Source organism: Ambystoma mexicanum, chromosome 3q (assembly GCF_040938575.1).
Source record: "Ambystoma mexicanum isolate Mex_15411 chromosome 3q, UKY_AmexF1_1, whole genome shotgun sequence".
NCBI classification, from domain to species: Eukaryota; Metazoa; Chordata; class Amphibia; order Caudata; family Ambystomatidae; genus Ambystoma; species Ambystoma mexicanum.
In genome coordinates, this window is record NC_090926.1 from 678,147,299 (window position 1) to 678,166,978 (window position 19,680).

The following is a 19,680-nucleotide window of genomic DNA, read 5'->3' on the forward strand; positions in this document are numbered from 1 at the left end:
ACAGGGGGTCCTTAATCTGAACGAACGTGACCTGTGCAGTTCATGTTGTGCACTAGGTATGCTCGTTCTCTAGCCAACCGGTTTCTGTGGAACAAATGAGTGGGCCACATTCATCAGGGCTTCGCAGGGCATCTGGGTCTGTGCCTGCTGGTAATCACGTCTGTATTTCTGCAAAAACACTCCCTGTAAGGGTGACAAGGAGGGGGGGGAGAGAGAATGAGCACGAGTAAATGTCTAGTGTTATATCTCAAAAATTATCTCGAAACACTGCATTAGTATATAACGAGGGGAAAAAGGCTTACCCGCTCCGTGTGGTTTGGTAACTTAGCACGGTGGGTGAGACGGCCCGAAACCTGGTGGCCAAAAGACAATAAGTACTGTCAATAGTGATGCCTAAGTGCATCGTTTCAGAAAGACAACAAGCAGCATAATAATTGCTATCTATTTTAACCAAATTGAGTGTGTATCCTGTCTACAACGACGCGCGTAGCGTGGTCACTGGTGGTTTAGCAAACATACACAAGAGGACATCCCAGGTGTACACATTGAGTCGTGTGTCTGAGTCACACGCTCGGGGGGAGGGAGTTGGGGGAGGAGAGTGACAGTCCCAGGCAGGCTGCAACGAGTGGTCGCTTACCTTGGAGCAATCGTCTCTGTTTGCGTAACGGGCCGCGCGCGAGAGATGTGTTTCTCAGCGGGCGGCGTTCGCAGACTGTTTTTGTGTCCATAGTGTGCCTCGCGTGCGCGCCTGGCTCTAGCATGGCCACCCCATCGGGAGGAGGCGGCGGCCATCGCAGAGTCAGGCGACGCGCGTCACAGGTCACGGGGACATCGGCCAACCACAATTGTACCTGGTAGGTACTGGTCTCCGAAAAGGTATGAGCTTCTGTTTCATTACTGTATGTTCAATGGCACTAGCTCGCATGACCCTTTAGTGCAAGCGAATGCGGAGCGGATGCAATGTAGAGAGGGGCACAAATCACAACACTGTATCACAGCACGAAAATGGAAGGATAACCACTGGTCCTCTTTCAATCTAGCTCATAAAGTTGCCAATGATTGCCAGTGCATCGCTTCATTCAGCCCATATTTATCTGTTTTTAGGCGGAAAATCCAAAGTTGTTCCCGTCTAAACAACAAGTTCTGTATATTCCCCCCTCTGGTGGGGATGGCCACTTTTTCAATTATTGTCCATGTGAAATCTGCCGGAGTGTGCTTTTGGGCTAGGAAGTGTTCCACCATAGGTGCCGTAATCTTCTTCGTGCGGATGCATGATCTGTGCTCAGCAAGGCGTGTTTTAATAGGACGTGTTGTCATGCCTACGTAGCGTTTGTTGCAGGGGCATGTAATGATGTAAATCACGTTGCTGCTATTGCAGTTCGTAAATGTTTTTTGAATCCACGGGAAATGCCACCCTATGTAAATGGAGGTGGTTCTCTTGGTGCTCGTAGATATTCTGTCATTATTGCCCCGTGCAGTTCTTCAAAGCCTGGCTTTTGCTGAAGAAATGGTAGATACCATCCTGGCAATCCCTTCAATTCTAGGAGATGAAATATCCATACCAGCCCCAGGGATGGCGAATAATGAATGGAATGAGCTGGAGGTCCTGAAAAAACAACTGATAAGAACAGAACTGCACGGGGCAATAATGACAGAATATCTACGAGCCCATGCAGCTCCAGTGGGACTGATCATACGGATAGAACCCAGAATATTCCTGGAACATATAGAGTTCAGGAAGGACTGGAGTTATATCTCTAATAAATGCACCAGGGACTGGCTGATATTAATCATCAGCACAGCCAAATCTGTGTCCGAAAAACTAATGAAGGAGATAGAAGACAAACAAGAGAACCTAAAATCTTCGAATGCCCTTGCCCAATATAAGAAGAGCTTGGAGGACCTAGAGGCCACAATGAAAGAATTTAGAGACTTTAATCTCAACAAGAAAGTTACTAAACTTAAAAAAGATCTGGCGGTCTATACACAAGAGAGAATCTACCCCTATATTACAGATGCATATTATGATGACCTGAGTGCCAATAATACCTCTACACCAGGCCAACAAGTAAACCAACACAACAGAAAAAGAATTCACAACAACCGAGCAAGACCTAATCAATGGGCACTCTCAAGTGGAAGTTCAGGGAGTGGATCCAACACCTCAGGATCCAGCAGCTCGCTGGGTGGAACAGCCCCAGCCAACAGTGGCCCATCTAGACCTTTTTTTCAAAGAGGGCAAGGAAAAGCCAAGAACAAAGGACGAGGCAACTGGCAACCGCAAGTGCATTGGCAGAATCAACCAACTCGAGTCACCCGCAGCAAAGGTCGCGGCCAAGGACAGGCAACAGCACCGAACGAATGAATCAACACTCTGGAAGACGGCCACATGAGAGCAGACTTCAAACAGAAAGCCTAGTGATAAATCTTTCACAATATACCCTATCTCCAGATGAAGAAGAACTACTCGAGAAGGGACTTTCATTTGTACCCACAGCCGAGCATGACCCATTCCAAACTAGGATAGAAATTGCCCAACTCATGAGAAAAATCAGATTGAAACAATACCTTGGGCAAATTACACTTTCAGAAGAGAAGAAGGCCACCACCCTGAGAGGCAAATCCACCTTCTATCCCCCGCCTAATGCAATTACACCCGAGTCAATCACGTTTGAGAAAGCACTCCTGAAGAAACTGGAGGAACTGGAGTCAGAAAGTATGCCGGGATTCAAAAATGTTTCCAAGAAGAACAAACGGGCACTTCTATCCCTATCCAACAATGACGCTATTACCATAAAACCAGCTGACAAAGGGGGTGCCACGGTAATAATGGACACTATGGCATACCATCAAATGGTGATGGAACTCCTACAAGACCATGCGAGCTATAGACAACTTGGAACGGACCCCACTGAAGCCATCAGACAGCAGATAGTACCCATTCTGGAGGAAGCCAATGCTGAGGAACTTATCAGCAACAAAGAGTATGAATTTCTTAATCCTAAACACCCTAAAAAACCGGCTTTCTATGCTCTAACAAAAATCCACAAAGGTAGGAATCCACCACCCGGCAGACCTATTGTATCCGGGATAGGCTCTATACTGGAACCACTGTCACAGTTTGTGGACTATTTTTTGAAACCAGAAGTTGTGAAAATGCGTTCATACCTCAAGGACACTACAGCCGGTCTAAAACTCATCAAGGACCGCCCTTTTAATCCTGCACAGAACATCCTGGTAACACTAGACATCAAATCCCTCTACACTAAGATCCCCCAAATGGCCACACTTAGAGTCATTGAGCAAATACTACGGGAAAGAGACCCTCCCATGCAAACTCCAGTTACTCTAGTGATGCAATTGGCGGAGATTGCCCTGACAAAAAACTTCTTCATCTATGAGAACTCGTTTTACGAACAAGTTTCCGGGACGGCAATGGGAGCTACATTCGCCCCGAGTCTCGCGAACTTATATGTAGCCAACTTTGAAGAAAAAAGAATCTATAATCCAGCTAACCCGTGGCTACCCAAATTGGAATTATGGTCGAGATACATCGACGATGTGTTACTCATCTTTAAAGGCACTGAACCTGAGCTTGCATTGTTCATGACATGGCTCAACAGACAGAACCCCTTCCTCAAATTCTCAGAGACCCACAGTACAGAATCTGTACATTTCCTAGATCTAACCCTGGAGATACGGAATGCAACCATCAACAGTACAGTGTTCAATAAACCTACGGATAGAAACTCACTACTCACCTATGGGAGCTTCCATCCTCCCAGTTTGAGAAGGAATTTACCGTTTGGACAATTCCTTAGATACCGGAGAAACTGTTCAACATTACTAGATTACAATCGACAATCAGCAGACCTCGCAACTAAACTCCACAATAGGGGGTATCCAAAACGTATAATTAAACAGGCACGCAAACGAGCCAGTAACATCCCACGCGAAGTCACCATGGAACATCATGCCAAGCCGAATGAAGCCAACAACATTATAACAGCAGTAATGAGCTTCTCTCCACTCACCAACAAAATCAAGAAAGAAATCGTGAAACTTTGGCCAATCCTAAACGTCGGCCAATACAGTATAGAAACCCCAAGGTTTGCATTAAAAAGAAGGAAGAACTTACGTGACGCCCTTGTACATTCATACAAAGAAATAGAACCCAAACCAAACACACTGTGGGGACAGAACCCAGCAACTGGCCACACTCCGTGTGGCGCATGTAATGCTTGCTCCAGCACCAAGAGAACCACCTCCATTGACATAGGGTGGCATTTCCCGTGGATTCAAAAAACATTTACGAACTGCAATAGCAGCAACGTGATTTACATCATTACATGCCCCTGCAACAAACGCTACGTAGGCATGACAACACGTCCTATTAAAACACGCCTTGCTGAGCACAGATCATGCATCCGCACGAAGAAGATTACGGCACCTATGGTGGAACACTTCCTAGCCCAAAAGCACACTCCGGCAGATTTCACATGGACAATAATTGAAAAAATGGCCATCCCCACCAGAGGGGGGAATATACAGAACTTGTTGTTTAGACGGGAACAACTTTGGATTTTCCGCCTAAAAACAGATAAATATGGGCTGAATGAAGCGATGCACTGGCAATCATTGGCAACTTTATGAGCTAGATTGAAAGAGGACCAGTGGTTATCCTTCCATTTTCGTGCTGTGATACAGTGTTGTGATTTGTGCCCCTCTCTACATTGCATCCGCTCCGCATTCGCTTGCACTAAAGGGTCATGCGAGCTAGTGCCATTGAACATACAGTAATGAAACAGAAGCTCATACCTTTTCGGAGACCAGTACCTGTGACGCGCGTCGCCTGACTCTGCGATGGCCGCTGCCTCCTCCCGATGGGGTGGCCATGCTAGAGCCAGGCGCGCACGCGAGGCACACTATGGACACAAAAACAGTCTGCGAACGCCGCCCGCTGAGAAACACATCTCTCGCGCGCGGCCCGTTACGCAAACAGAGACGATTGCTCCAAGGTAAGCGACCACTCGTTGCAGCCTGCCTGGGACTGTCACTCTCCTCCCCCAACTCCCTCCCCCCGAGCGTGTGACTCAGACACACGACTCAATGTGTACACCTGGGATGTCCTCTTGTGTATGCTTGCTAAACCACCAGTGACCACGCTACGCGCGTCGCTGTAGACAGGATACACACTCAATTTGGTTAAAATAGATAGCAATTATTATGCTGCTTGTTGTCTTTCTGAAACGATGCACTTGGGCATCACTATTGACAGTACTTATTGTCTTTTGGCCACCAGGTTTCGGGCCGTCTCACCCACCGTGCTAAGTTACCAAACCACACGGAGCGGGTAAGCCTTTCTCCCCTCGTTATATACTAATGCAGTGTTTCGAGATAATTTTTGAGATATAGCACTAGACATTTACTCGTGCTCATTCTCTCTCCCCCCCCCCCCCTCCTTGTCACCCTTACAGGGAGTGTTTTTGCAGAAATACAGACGTGATTACCAGCAGGCACAGACCCAGATGCCCTGCGAAGCCCTGATGAATGTGGCCCACTCATTTGTTCCACAGAAACCGGTTGGCTAGAGAACGAGCATACCTAGTGCACAACATGAACTGCACAGGTCACGTTCGTTCAGATTAAGGACCCCCTGTCCAAGTCTTTAGGGGACTTCCTTGTAATTACCTCCAGAGAGAACATTGCTGAAGCAAAATTCTTCAATTTTTTTTTACAATTCTAACCTGCACCTGTCCATCCAGAGAAAACCTATTAAAATTAATGTTCATTTTTCATTTGGATGACAGCTAACACATGCAACAACCAAGGCGGTAGAGCATGTGTTTTTTTGCACAACACATGTGCACATGAGACTTCTTGGAAAGCGCAATTAGCTAATTTGGCTTTTTGGCAAACTCCGCCCCACTCGACATAACTGTGTCCTCCCTAGTGTGAAAACGTTTTTGGGCAACACACAGTTGAGATACCCATAAGTAGTCCCCTTTGATTTTGTTGAATGGTTCCAAGTAAAACAGAAAACCCCCTGAAATTCGCCAGTTATGGTAAGCTAAGCAACCATAACTCGTGCCACCAACTTGCACTGCTAAGACTAACACCCAGGACATCAAAGGTGACATCACAAATGACATTGATGACATCACTGATGCAAAGATGACATCACAAATGACATTGATGACATCACTGATGCTGCCAGCTCAAAACCTTTCACTGAAAAAAGAAAATATTCCGCCTTTTAAAATGACTGCGCCCTGATGCTCTTTTTCATCTGTTCAACAGTACACAGTTCTGATCCAGTGAGACCCAGTTACGTCCATCCAGATCTAGGTTGTGATCCATCAGAAAGGGGGCATTTCTCATTGAATGACAGGCTGTGCCATGCAAGATCTGTGAAATAACCAAGAGCTTCACTTCAGCCTAATGCAAAAACACTTACTTTTGCAACAAAATATCACAGCTAAACTCTTCACAAAAAGCCCTCTCTCTCTCCTAGCTCATGTCAGTTTCAAAGGATCTTTTATTTGAACAGATGCCTGTGCATTAGAAACATGACTGGGGCTTTGGAAAGGTTCAGAAATTGGATGAGAGGAGGGCCGCATTGTAAAGGGACAGCCAAGGAAAATTAACCATGTGTAAAATGGTGCTTTTTACAAACAAGAAAATATCTGTTTAAAAGTGAAATGTTGAATTAAGGAACCGTCCTTGCATGGAAATGTGATGGGGGGGGGTTTGTTTTAAAACATATATATATATATATATATATATATATATATATATATATATATATATATATATATATATATATATATATATATATATATATATATATATATATATATGATATTTAATTCCAACAGTCTTTCTTTCTGGTTCAGGAAATAAATAAATAAATGTACTGTGAACCAGCAGGACAGGTTTTTTTAGGCCCTGGCTTCAAAGGACTGACTACAGGATCTACCTCCCCCCAAGTGGACCAGCATCTGGGCATTTGAATAAGCAATGGTGAAGCATCTCACACCCTCATCAGACATTGCGGCAGTGCTCCAGCCTGGGATAAAGGAATTCCAGGACACATAGCTGTGACTTTCTGGTAGCACCTCCCCTCCACTCAAACTGGAGAGCTTCAAAGGCAACTCCATGGCAACACTGGACTCAGGCTGCGTAGAGCCTGACATTTGGCTGTGGGTTGGGAAAAATGCCCTTATTTGGAAGACAAAGCCGGCCCATTTGGGGCAAAAGACTGTTCTTATTGAATAAACTTTAAGACTTCTATTTCTGCAACCGGACAACGCAGTAATGCGAAGGTTTAACAGTTTAAATGTAATTTCTGTGCCAACAAAACAAGACATTGTAGCTTTCGCTAGCATGTAGGGGACGCAAACGGCAAGAAAATGTAATGTTTACTTGGTGCAACTTTGAAATTAAGTGCAAGCATGCTCTATGATAATATGCACACATATATAAAATTGTAGAATTTCAGATGAAATATTTCCCACCAAAAATTGTGAAAGATTATTAGAATGATTAAAGAACAGGCAGAACCACCCTTCAGACCTAAACCCCACAAGAAAATGCCACCAATTCAGGGAGAAAGGGGACAGGTGGCTGAATCCTCATTGGGATTATCCAGAGCTATCTGCTTGCCTGCTACCTGCTTTCCCCAGCTGATGCACCTCGCTATCTATTGAGACCAGACCCCGTTTACCAGCTGTCCCCTTCTAGAAGAGCCCGCTGCTGTGCCGTGACCAGATCCTTGTCCCGCTGTCCAGAAACCCGGTTGGCTGTCCCAAATTCAAGTGCTGATTGCATCACCCCATCGCAAAACGTAGCATATCCCATTCTGATACTTTGCCTTTGTTCCACCCTATAAGTAATCCCATCAATACCCTGATAACTTGTTCAAATAGTCCGAATCCTCCGTGCATCCTGTTTTTGATCTCCATGGGTTAGCACCATTCATTCCTATCCTTTGAGTCCATTGCATAAATTCTTAGTCATATTTTGAATAATTTAATTAATTCCCATATAGAGCTGAACGCAGCGTGAACAGGTTAACTTTGCAAATTAACCTTCGAGCGTACCGTGTCTTTCTTTAACAATCTAGTCACTAAAATATAGTTTAGGTGAAACTGGTAATTTCCTTTCCAAACCGATTTTCCTTGTCCACAGCTTTCATTTTTAAAACTGAATTTTCTTTCCTGTTAAGAATCTTATCCAGTCATTCACTTAGAGCCATCCTTTCACTTTCATATTATCCCTGTGATGTGCATTTGTCTCCCAGCATAAAAACCGAATTCCATTTTTTTTTGTTTCACCCGTTTTTAAAGCTGTTTTGACATTTAAACCTGTGAAGATTAGCAAATGTAAGTTCTCCACGTGTGATTTTGCTGCACTGTGTTCCTTCCAAAGTTAATTTTCTGAATCGTATGCCCGTTGCTAGTACATTGCCGTGTAGTTTATAAGTGTTCTGACCTCTTTGAGACAACCATACTCATTCTTACCATATTCATTCAACCGCACACGTAAAACAAATATTTACAAATTCTGAGTGCTATTTTGTGCAATTTCAAAGGTTCTTTAAATGCCTCCCGTTTCGTGGGGGAAGGTCGGATTTCACGTTTGCTGCCTAGTATACCTGACTCCTTGCTACCCCTTTCTATCCACCCAAAATTCGGTTAATCTGGGTTGGAGAGAGTGTTGCGGGGGAAATCTTAACTGCGCTGCTATCTACCCGAAAAGTAATATTGCTCCCATTCATTTGTGCATATTGTTATATCAGAAGGTCAAAACTAAGTGTATTCTATCATTTTACAGTGTTATCACCTCACTAGTGATTGCTGCCCAATATTAAATGTGTGTGATTTTCTTTGATATTAAAAATAAATAATTATTGTATTACCACCCACCGGCCTGGTTCATGGTCCATTGTGGCCCGGGGTATTTTTTAAAAGGGGCTGTGACACGGGTTGAGTGCCATCTCGATTTGAATTCTTATTAAAGTAAAAGTGTTTTAATTGTGTGCTGCAGCCTAGGCCAGTATCAGGACACCCCATTAGAATCCTTAACAAGTTCCTACAGAGCCATCAGTCGCTACCTTCCCACTGGTTACATTATCGCACAGCACATTCTATTATTCAAACAGCTTTCTATATGAATAAGAAAACAGTTTGTTAAAATGTTATTAATCATGACATCTGAACAGCCCTGCACCTGGATTAGTTTGCGGCCCCTTTAAAAAAAGCAAAATAGTCACTTTTGGGAACCCACCCCCACCCAATGCTTGATTTTCTATTTTTTTTTAATAATCTTTTTTAACCAAAGTCCAGTATTTCTCTACCATATTAATTTAGTGTATATATTCCCACCATGTATTCACTAGCTTCCTGTGTCTCTTCCAATCCAAGTAGGTTTATTTAAACCTTCGCATGACACGCCCGATGGTTTTATGCACATCATCCATTGTTGACATTTGCCTGAGTTTGCCGAATCATCAGTAATCCCGATTTATCAAAACGTGATGCCATAACAATCAGAGGCAGCAAGCTGCCACCTTCATTGTATGTGAAATGAGGAAGACATTGGTTGAAGTGGAAGAAAGGCTTCAATTTCCTATCAATTTCCTATCGCAGTGCATAGCCACTCATTTTCACTGTGTGCTAACCAAATTGAGCCGAAACTGTAGGATATTCTAGGTTCTCCTTTTATGGCTTTAAAGATCATCGTTCCAATCAGGAAGCAGCACGCACCATGGAAAAAGTTTCAAGATAAAGGACATACAGTAGCTTCCAGACAAAGGTAATTGGAACAAATAAGAATGTATTAATCGAAAGTTACTACAGATCAAAAATGGATGTTAACTTAACCGGAAACAAAAATGGAAACAACCATCCAATAGGGAATAAGAGCTAGGATCCTATATAAGAAATATCTAGACTAGGAGTCTTTAAATTGTATGGCTCCAGAGAAATATCCTTAAACATTGTGATCTCTTAGGTGTTGCTTACTAAAGCTTCAAAGCGCCTAGATTTTTATTTCAGTTAAGTCGAGTTGTTCGCTGTTTGGAAGAGCGTTACACCATACATCATCTGAATCTGGCCGTCAAAGGTATTTTTTCTCAGATTGTCTACATGATTTATGGATGTGATTTATCTTTCTGATATATGGGTGGGTGGATTTGTTATGAAGCTGCTTGAGGACATGGTTCTTTGAATGAATAGCAGTTCTAGTTCTTGAATAAATGTAAACCACATGTCTGATAGTGTGACATATAGTCTGGATAAATGTACAGTATCACCATGTTCCTTTATGTTGGACTGCCTACACAAAATATCAAAACGTTTTGCTTCACTTTATGTGCCTCCAAATCACATCTTTTAATGAAATTTAGAATGTGCAAATGTCAAATCCATTCAGTCTGTACCCATCTCTGAAACATTTTTGTGTGGCTTCTGAGACTACCTGTCTTGAAGCTTGTGTACTTATTGACTCACCTGTCCTCCTGGAGGATTGCCCCATTCGACATGATTGTCTGTGTTTTGTGTTCACTCCATCCCAAGAGGTGACTTTGGCTTTTTTCTTGTTGGAGGTTTTGATTCTACTACAAACAAGCCTGCAAAACAACTGGACCTGATTGTGTCCACAACAGAAACACGTGATTGCACCGTCGCATCACATTACTCATGTTTTCCGCGGAGAGTGGAAACATACACTCCATGGGCCATGTTTACATCACATGGTCTGCTTGGCAGAGGATGTAGGCTTTGCCACATCTGGTCGGAAACATGCTTTCGATTAAAGCTCTTAATCGTATTCTGAGTAACCTTTGAGTGGGAAGATGTACTGGTAAAGGAAACGGAACACATTTTCATACGAAAAATAAAGACCAGTTTCTGTTGCAGGGATCGAAATAAATATTTCTCGAGCAAGAGCTAAAAGCAGATCTTGGGCATCTGTTGGGGAATAAGTAGCTAGCAATTGGCTTGCTGCACATACCTTCACCTGAAATGCAAGCCAAAACGTTGCTTATTACATCTGACCTATTGTGCTTGAAATATGTTCTAGATGTGCTCTAATGTGCTTTCATACAAATTCCCTACACAGAGAGTTAAAGTCGCATAAGTAGATTCGGATTGCAACAGTTGCCCCATGTGGTCAAAAGTAGCACGTGGTAGCTGTTGAAGTAATGCTAGCAGGTTCTACTAGGCTACAGAAGCTTAAGAAAGCTCCAAGCAACTTCGATCTCTGCTGTCACAACGTTAAACCACACATGTCACCTTATAGAATTGTAGCACTAATTCTGACCTAAGTATTTGGGAAACCCTGCCTCAGTGTGATGATGTGCACCCCATCATACTGTTTATCAATATGTTCTATGGGGTACAGGGCTCTTTTGTATTTTACGTTTGCAAAAGATGTGTTTCCACAACAGTCATGATCGCCATATTTGTGGCTGACTGGGGATTTTCAGTTCAGCATACTGCAATTCTGTGAAATTGGGGGTATATTGGAGATAGCAAGCTAGGAGTTTAGCAATAATGTCCAACCTGGACCTAATGGGGAATGTTCAAATTGGGAGCTTTCTAGAAATGACAGGCGTACTGGGGGCTTACTGCAAATTGTAAACTTGCATCGTCTGTTGAGCTGGGAGCTTTCTAGTACTTTTAAATGTACTGAGATCTTTCTGGGCATAGTCCGCTTTCTGGCAATGTCCAACTGGGAGTGAATTGAGAATGCCACATTTTTGCCAATAAAATACGGTGAAAAAAATAATCTAGATGGATACTTCTTTGTGTGTTCTTTATCTGTTTTGTGAGCGCCCAGAGGCCTTTTGGTTAGTGGCGCTATGTAACAAATAAAAAAAATAAAAAATATATATATATATACTGGGAATTTTTATCTGCCCGTTTACTGGATATGGTAAGGTTTACTGGGAATGACAGACTGGAAATACAATACTTACTAGGAGTTTACTGCAATGTCAAGCTTGCTGGTAACATTTGTAAGTGTATTTGGAGCTTACTGGAATTGTTGAACTTACAGGGGACTTATTGGGAATGTCAAACTGGGGAGTGGAGTGTGTTACAGGCAACGTCAAGCTTTCTGAGGTTTTCACTCTGGACGGTTAATGAAAATGCTAAAATGGTAGCTTAGTGACATTGTCACATTTATATATTATGGGATTGTGAGAAGATAAACAACTAAGTAGGTGGAAAGCTTTTTCCTCAGTGCCTTGATATGGTGCTCTGTGTGACGTAGCATTATTATCTATTCAGTTTTAACTGCACAAGTAGGGTTCTCAATTGACAACTTGCTTGCTGTGATATTTGGGTTCGATTTCATATTCGGCAGTGGTTTACTGTAATTGTTTACACTTGCTGCTTACTGGGATTGTCAGTCTTGTAGTGTTAAACTGGGTTTTTATTAGGAATATCACGTTGGGAGGGTACTGATGAATAATAATAATTTCGCATTTATATAGCGCTACGAACCCTCAGTTAACTGAGCTCTGCTTATTATTACCCACGGTGTGTGGTGCTCATTTATCGACCTCGGAAGGATGAAAGGCTGAGTTTGGCCTTTTCCGATTCGAAACTGTGTTAGCAGTGTCCTGCTTACTGGGAATGTCAAACTTGGAGCATCTTCGCTACGACCCCGTTACCGAAATTGGGGGGATGTGAAGTGCTCACTTTCGGTCTTTGCAACGAGAACATCTGGTTACTAATTTGTGCTTCAATACTTGGCAAAAATGTTTATCTTCGCTAACTCATTTATTCTACTTGTGCATCTGCTCACTTATCTGCAAAATATTTTGGTTTTTCCACCTAATAATCAAGTCCTTTTTGCACATTAACCTTAACTACTAAGGGTGAGTATGTTTGTCCAATTTACATAAGGATGCATAATAACCCAGCAAATGTAGGCAACTGTAAATCCTTGTTTTAATGAATTTGGTGGAGGTAGCCTGCTTTCTCGTGTGCCCCACATCTTGAGCTTCTGGGGCTGAAAATGTAGCCTGTAGGTTATCTGTTTTTGTTTGTTTAAAATCACGATTTTCTACAAGCCATATGTGTGCTCATTACAACCCTATAAGTTAACAATCATGTTTCCCAAAATATGTGAAATTTCCCATGCATCAGGTTGGGGCACATTTCCCTTACTCATGCTGATTAGACGCTTCTATTTTACAAAATGGAAGGATCAGTAGAAATGTAATGAGTTCGCCTATGTTTCACTGATATTAGCTGACTGATCTGGAAACTGTAGAAAACGGAATGCCCATTTGTAGTAAAGTGAAATAGACATTCACACACAAATACGTCTATTGCCAGAATTAACATAATGGGAATTGTCCGTCTTCTTTTTCAGCTTAATATGACGGTGAGACACCAGATGCACAGTCTAAAGGAGAAGATTAGCCAGTTAAAGCAATCTCTGCTCAGGGCGGTGTCCATGCACCAGATGTATCCTTTAAGTAGTTTTATTTTGCTAAAGCGCAAGGGTAAAAAACTGTATAACACATTTGTTACCAATCTCATTGCTGTGATTTGTTACCCATTGTAAGAGTTCAATTAAATGGAACCTATATGAATTGTAGGATTGCCCGAAATGAAGTGGAAACCACGTTTTCTCCATATGTTAAACCAAATCTTTGAAGTACAGCAGTGTCTCTAATCCCATTTCTGGCACACTCGAGCAATTCTTTTGCTGCCTCATTCCATGGTCCACGACAAGCTCTGTGTGTGATAAAGTGGTGTCCTTGATTGAACTCCTCTGTGAGCAAGTTAAGATGACAAACATGTTGCCCTTCGAAACGATTCTAAAGTGATCCGGCCGTGGCTGATTGTGCAGCGGCCAGATAGTTTGCATGAGAAAGGTGCGAACTACCCTACCAAAAGTTTGAACCTTTCTCATGCGAACACACTTACATGTTACGTGGGGCTGCAGGGGTTTCCCCCGCAGCTCCCCGCTCACTATACTTTACAGTATAGTGAGCGGGGTGTTGCGGGGGCTACCCCTGCAGCCCCTGTTATTTATTTTTTTCCCCCGCAGGGGTGTCCCCACACCCCTGCAGTCTTTTTTAAAATTAGTTTTACTTACCTGTAATGCTACCACCAAAGGTACGAACTTTTGGTGTTCGAACCTTTCGTGGTAGCATTTTTCGGTCGTATTGTACGGTCAGACCTTTTTTTTTCGGTCCTGTCGTACAATACCTTCGAAACAGACAGAAGACCTAGATTGACAATATCCCCCTACAGTTATTATCTGACTTCACTCTCTCTCTTAGAACAAACTTTAACCGGTCCTTATACAAGAATACCTAGTTCCCATCCCAACTAGTCCCATAGGACCTTGATCCTTAACTGTAATATTACAGGAGTAGAAGGGACCAAGGACATCTTAGACTTTCAGTAGGCCTAGGCAGTTTGTTTTACTCACATGGAGGGCTACCCTTCCTATTTTGTTCCAGTAACTCTTTCAGTGTGTGTTTCTGTGAAATTGGAGGTATTAGCGTGCCAATTGGACTAGTACTCGCCAAATAACCAGTACCTTGCCCTGAGAGATACTAGGAAAAAACACTGGGACCTAACTATTCTAAACCTATATAACACCAAAAACATCCAGGGTGGGTCCCCGGTTTTGGACTGTCTAACCACTATCACGTATCCCACAACTCTGCTTATCCCACAACTCTGTGCAGGACCGTTGAAAATTATGGGCGATTTGAATGGAAAGATGACTTGGCAATCTGACAATGAGGCCATTCTGTCCATTGGTAATCATAGAGGCAGGTCGTCCTAGTGATGGCTTTCCTGATAGGTTGATCAACAGGATAGGCCAACAAATGAGAGAGGTGTACCTTGGTGCAGATGTCTGAGCACTGAATGGTGGATGCAGGATTGTCTGGCAACTAACACCTTCAATGCTAATCGGTGGCTTTCCGTAATGGATTACGGTTTCCTGGCTGTTGAGGCCTGCAGACAGTCATTGGATTTCTGGGTAGATCTTAGAGTAAGGAGCAACCACAAATTCCTGAATGCAGTTCTGGACTTCAAATGCAAGAGGGTCCTGGAGGCCCAGGGGGAAGGGGCATGAGACATGGTGGCTAGAAACGGCTGTTAAATGAGGTGGCCCAAGATTGACAGTGAAATAATTCTTCCAGTTTAGTTTTCTGTTATTCTACCTAGACTAAAGAGGGCTGTGGGTCAAAGGGGCACAGTATAGGCAAGGATGAAGGCCCTTTTCACGGTCATCAAACTTATTCTTATTGACAACAATCAGTTAAAATGAGTCATTTCAGATCAGACTGCCACCTGGCATTTAGGGAGAATTCTCCAGAATGGCTAATTTCACTTACCTACTGAGTCCCCCAGCAGCTTTGCTGGATTTCTAGGATTTGTTTTTCACCTGGTAAGAGTGTGAGCCTTTTTCCCCACTCTTACATGTGTTTTGCTGTGTGTGTTTAACATTTCTGTGTTCATAGACTGTGGAGCTTCACCTACTCCATAGGCATCATCTTTTTACTGTGTGTTACACAGCACCTTTAGTGCAGTGAAACAGGGTTGTCTTTTTCAGACTTCCCACTTTAAATTCCATTTTATGAGATGGCCTACTGTCTCCGAGGACATGTAAAGTTGCCATTGACTTTATTAGTCTTTTTAAAGGAATGGTTCGGTCAAAAAATGTTATTGCCCCTACGGGTCGGCCATGTGTTTTTAAGCCTAAGTCGCTCGATTTTAGAAAAATGTCCTATGGACCTTACCCGAGTTTTCGTCCATTAAACGCACGCGAAAACAGGCATCAGCGAGCTGCCATTTTGTGATAATCCTATCATTTCCCCCATCGCCCTGACTGACCTGCTTTTGCAGCACTAAACCATATCCCCCGCCCCTGAGCCTGACATTATCAAAACATTCATATTCCCCGCCTCTCTCTGTGACGTTTCTGTGCTGCGTAGGCAAACGCTCCCAGTCGTCTTCTACGCGACTTCACACAGAACCCGGAAACAAACACATATCAGCTCACAACACAGCGCGCCACAATTCGGAATATGAAACTGTACTTTAAAATCAAACAGCAACACAGTAAATTTGGTAAAGTACATTTATTTGCCATTAAATGTTTATAGAATATTCAGCAATTGCCATATGAACTCCGAAAGTCATTTATTTTGTTTTATCTCTATCCGCAAATCCGTAAAAGTTTATCGTGAGTCACACGCTGTTCCTTTATGGTACACAGGGTGTTGGTTTTCGTTCAAAGAAGCACTTTTGTCGCACGTTGAACCGCAACGCTGTTCCATCAAGTAGGCACTAGGCCAGCGTAAAGGTTGATATGTTGCTTCTAGCCGCTAGTACCGCGTAAGGGCATATGGGCCCTTGGCGATCGTCCCATAAGATCATCAGAATGGTGCAGTTGTTTACATTAAGCTGCAGCTGGCGGCTGAAAAAACCATCTCTCGGTGTCTGAAACTGGTGGCAGTGGCAAAAGGGAAGTATATACCTGTTTTGAAAACATAAAATGTATAATTAGTCCCGCCAGCCGATCTTTATTAATATTATTCATTTTATTTATTACGGCCGAGCTGAAACTATTTGCTTTCAAGGATAGTGCAATGGAGTATGTTCGGCTCTAAAATCAATGCGAAAACTAACGAAATAAATCGAGGTTAGTACACAATGAGAAACAACTTTTGGTCTACATGCGTGTGGAATGTGGACCTGCATGCTCATGTGCCCGCTACAAGGACGAGCCCACAATTGTTTTCAAAGCTCTTCATTCATTCATTTATTCATGCATCCATTCATTAATTCTTCATTCCGGTATAAAAGCGTCTAAAGAGTTACTTACATTATATTTGCAATTTCCATTGTGTCTCTGCGTCATGCAGTCCGTAAATCCCACTGTGCTCTTGACAACGATTTTTCGTATACTGAACTAACATGAAACTCAGTCTAGTTTCAGAATGTTCTGCCTTATCGTCTCTTACGTTATTGCACCCCCCCCCTTCAAATGAAGTTCTTTTGGCATGGTCCCTGTCTCTCTAGGTCAAAAAACAATAGAACCTTATACTGCCAGTGCCAGTTGTGGGCCTCTTCAGGGCGCGAGCTGAAAATCAAAGCCGCTGACCTTCACTAGAAATGAGCATACATTCTTTCTTTGCAACATCCCGTAGTAAAGCCGTCTGTGAGAACTTAAAGGTTCGAATCCATCTATGTACTGCGCCTCAATGTGCAAATGCGAACTGGCTTTTCTCCCATCTGCAACGGCTCGCTTGGCGTGTTCTAAGGCCCCCAATTTTGTCCTCGTTGTCTGCGAGCTTTGAAGCCATAAAGAACCATAACTATTGAGACTTTTAATTTTTTGGGGAAGGTCAGGGAAAGTATAAAGTACCCGAGGAGTTGAAAGTGAGATTTATTGTTTGTTTGTTTTATTATTTGCAATATGCAAGCCTCCCCTCGGTTAACAGTGCCCAGCATTTAGAAGAGATTGCGAAAATTAGTTACATCAACAAAAATATATACATACACATATAGACAAGGTCAGCAATATGAGGTGAATAGAGAGAGAATTCAAAGATGACACCCAGGTTGTTCAGCACCCAGGATGGTGAAGGTAGGGGTTAGGGTTAGCGTACTTTGTATGCACACTGTACAATAACATTTATTTACAAAAAGACAATCGTATTACAATTATTTAAACCGGGATTTGCACTTCACAACCAGCTCTCCTTTGGGTGGACATGGCACAGTGGCAATGTTGGGTGGCAATGGATCAGTGCTCTGCACAGAAAAGTTCAAAATTCCAGATCTGTGCTTCTCTAATACAGCAAGAATAAGGCTTTTGACAAAGTCGAACTCCATTTCCTCATAGACTGGTTTGATCACCCATTGCTTACTTCTTTTTGAAAATGCCTTAGTGTAGCGAGGCATCCTTACATTGCCCTTAGTCCTAGATTGTTCACGGCCGAGATTCTCGTTATGGGCCAAGACCGCTAGTAGAGTCCTATGTCTCATGCCCTGTATGCTGAAATGCAAGTGCTTTGGCCTGTAATTTAGGCACATATTGTGGAACACCTCCAAACCTCCTGTGTGACAGAATTCTGTCAGTCCCCTCAAATCTCTTGATAGAGTTTTATCGAAAATAATCTTCTCAATGGCTTTGTGTGTCGGTGAAGATGGATTCAACCACTTCTTCCGTGCCTCCACTGGGGACAAAGGGCCATGTTCACATTGGTGGAAATGTAGGTTTTCTGACCAGCGGTGCACGTTGGTACAGTGGTGCATCAGTGACCGCCATTTTTCAAGTAGTATTTCCACTGACCCTTCACAAGTTTTGGAGCTCCACCAAAGATGGTTGCTGATAGACTGCGACCACTCTGAAATACTTTCCAAACCTTTTTTTTCCCTGCAGCCGAGATTTTCTTATTGATTGATTTAGCAAGATGCCATACGCCAAATTGATGTTTAATATGTGGGAACTGCTCTCTCATTGTCTTGGCAATTGAAACGTGTCTGTCTGTGGCTATGAGGTCGATGTGCATTCCCCTCGATTGCAGATATTCCACTGATTTTATAAATCCTAGTTTCTCCATGGCCACTGAGGATGTACATTGTGTTACCTGCACGACCACCGAACTCACAATTTTCTTACTATCCATGTCCTGAAAGTGGTAGGTGGAGTACTTGGCAGAAAATCCAGGGCTGTCGCACTGTCCATCGCCGGCTAGCCTGAATCGTTTGCCTTCGAATGTACTTGCTAGAGACAATTGCTCAATTTTCCAAGCATCACTAATGGCCGGAAACCGATATTCATGTTGGTATTTGTAGTACTGCGTTTTTGAAATGAAATGGAGTCCCACAAACTGAAAGAAACACTCTAACTTTCTAAAACTGAACTCACTAAAAAGTGAGACAGCTGCACACAGTAGCCTGCTGGCAGTTTCCCCAGCATCGGTTGTGCAGGCCATGAGAACGTATGATTTAATCTACAGGCAGCATGTATTTTGATGTTACTGCCTTGTTTTTGACGAGTCACATGAATCAATGGCTTGCCACATACTTTCCCTCTGACGGAATGCCCACATTTCAGCATACTTATAATATTCATCAAACAACTTTCGAATACTATGTATTTGCCCTCTTTCATTAGACTGTCATCCTGCGTCAAAGTTGTTTCGGCCTTTGACGTTGAGGACATATCGCCACATTTGAAAGAAATATCGCTGCTATCAAGTTCTGATGCCTGTCATTTCAACATCTGCTACTTCAACATTGATGGGAGAACACAACAATGTCGATAGCTTTTTGGGTGGCAATTTTTTGGCGGGTGTAGATTGTGTGAATTGATCTGCGACTACTTCAGAGCTATCTTCAATACATTCAGTATCATCTTCTTGTGGTGGTGTGGTCGCACTGTAGCAATAGTCCTTTACAACTTTACTGGATTCTCCGGACACATTCATTTCATGTTCTGGCCATTGGACATGAGCATCTCTAGTCTCAACACGCAGCGTCTGAATTAATAGTTCCTCCATAGTGTAAATGGTCTGGCAAGCAACATCTCTCATTCGCTTCACTGTCTGTGTTATGTACAGTTCGGACACCCACGGGTAACTAGAGGATAGATTGGAAAAGGGATGTTCAGTTTAAACACAAGATA

At 42.9% G+C, this 19,680-nt stretch overlaps 1 protein-coding gene across 2 annotated transcripts in view; it reads left to right on the forward strand.

Annotated features, from left to right (window-relative positions):
* The window catches only part of STX8 (syntaxin 8), a 1,659,484-nt gene that overhangs the window by 99,125 nt on the left and 1,540,679 nt on the right, over positions 1 to 19,680 (forward strand). For both annotated transcript variants that reach the window (XM_069654576.1, XM_069654577.1), the window contains exon 3: positions 13,387 to 13,481. In XM_069654576.1, the coding sequence (XP_069510677.1) occupies positions 13,387 to 13,481 (95 nt within the window). The remainder of the gene's footprint in view (positions 1 to 13,386; positions 13,482 to 19,680) is intronic.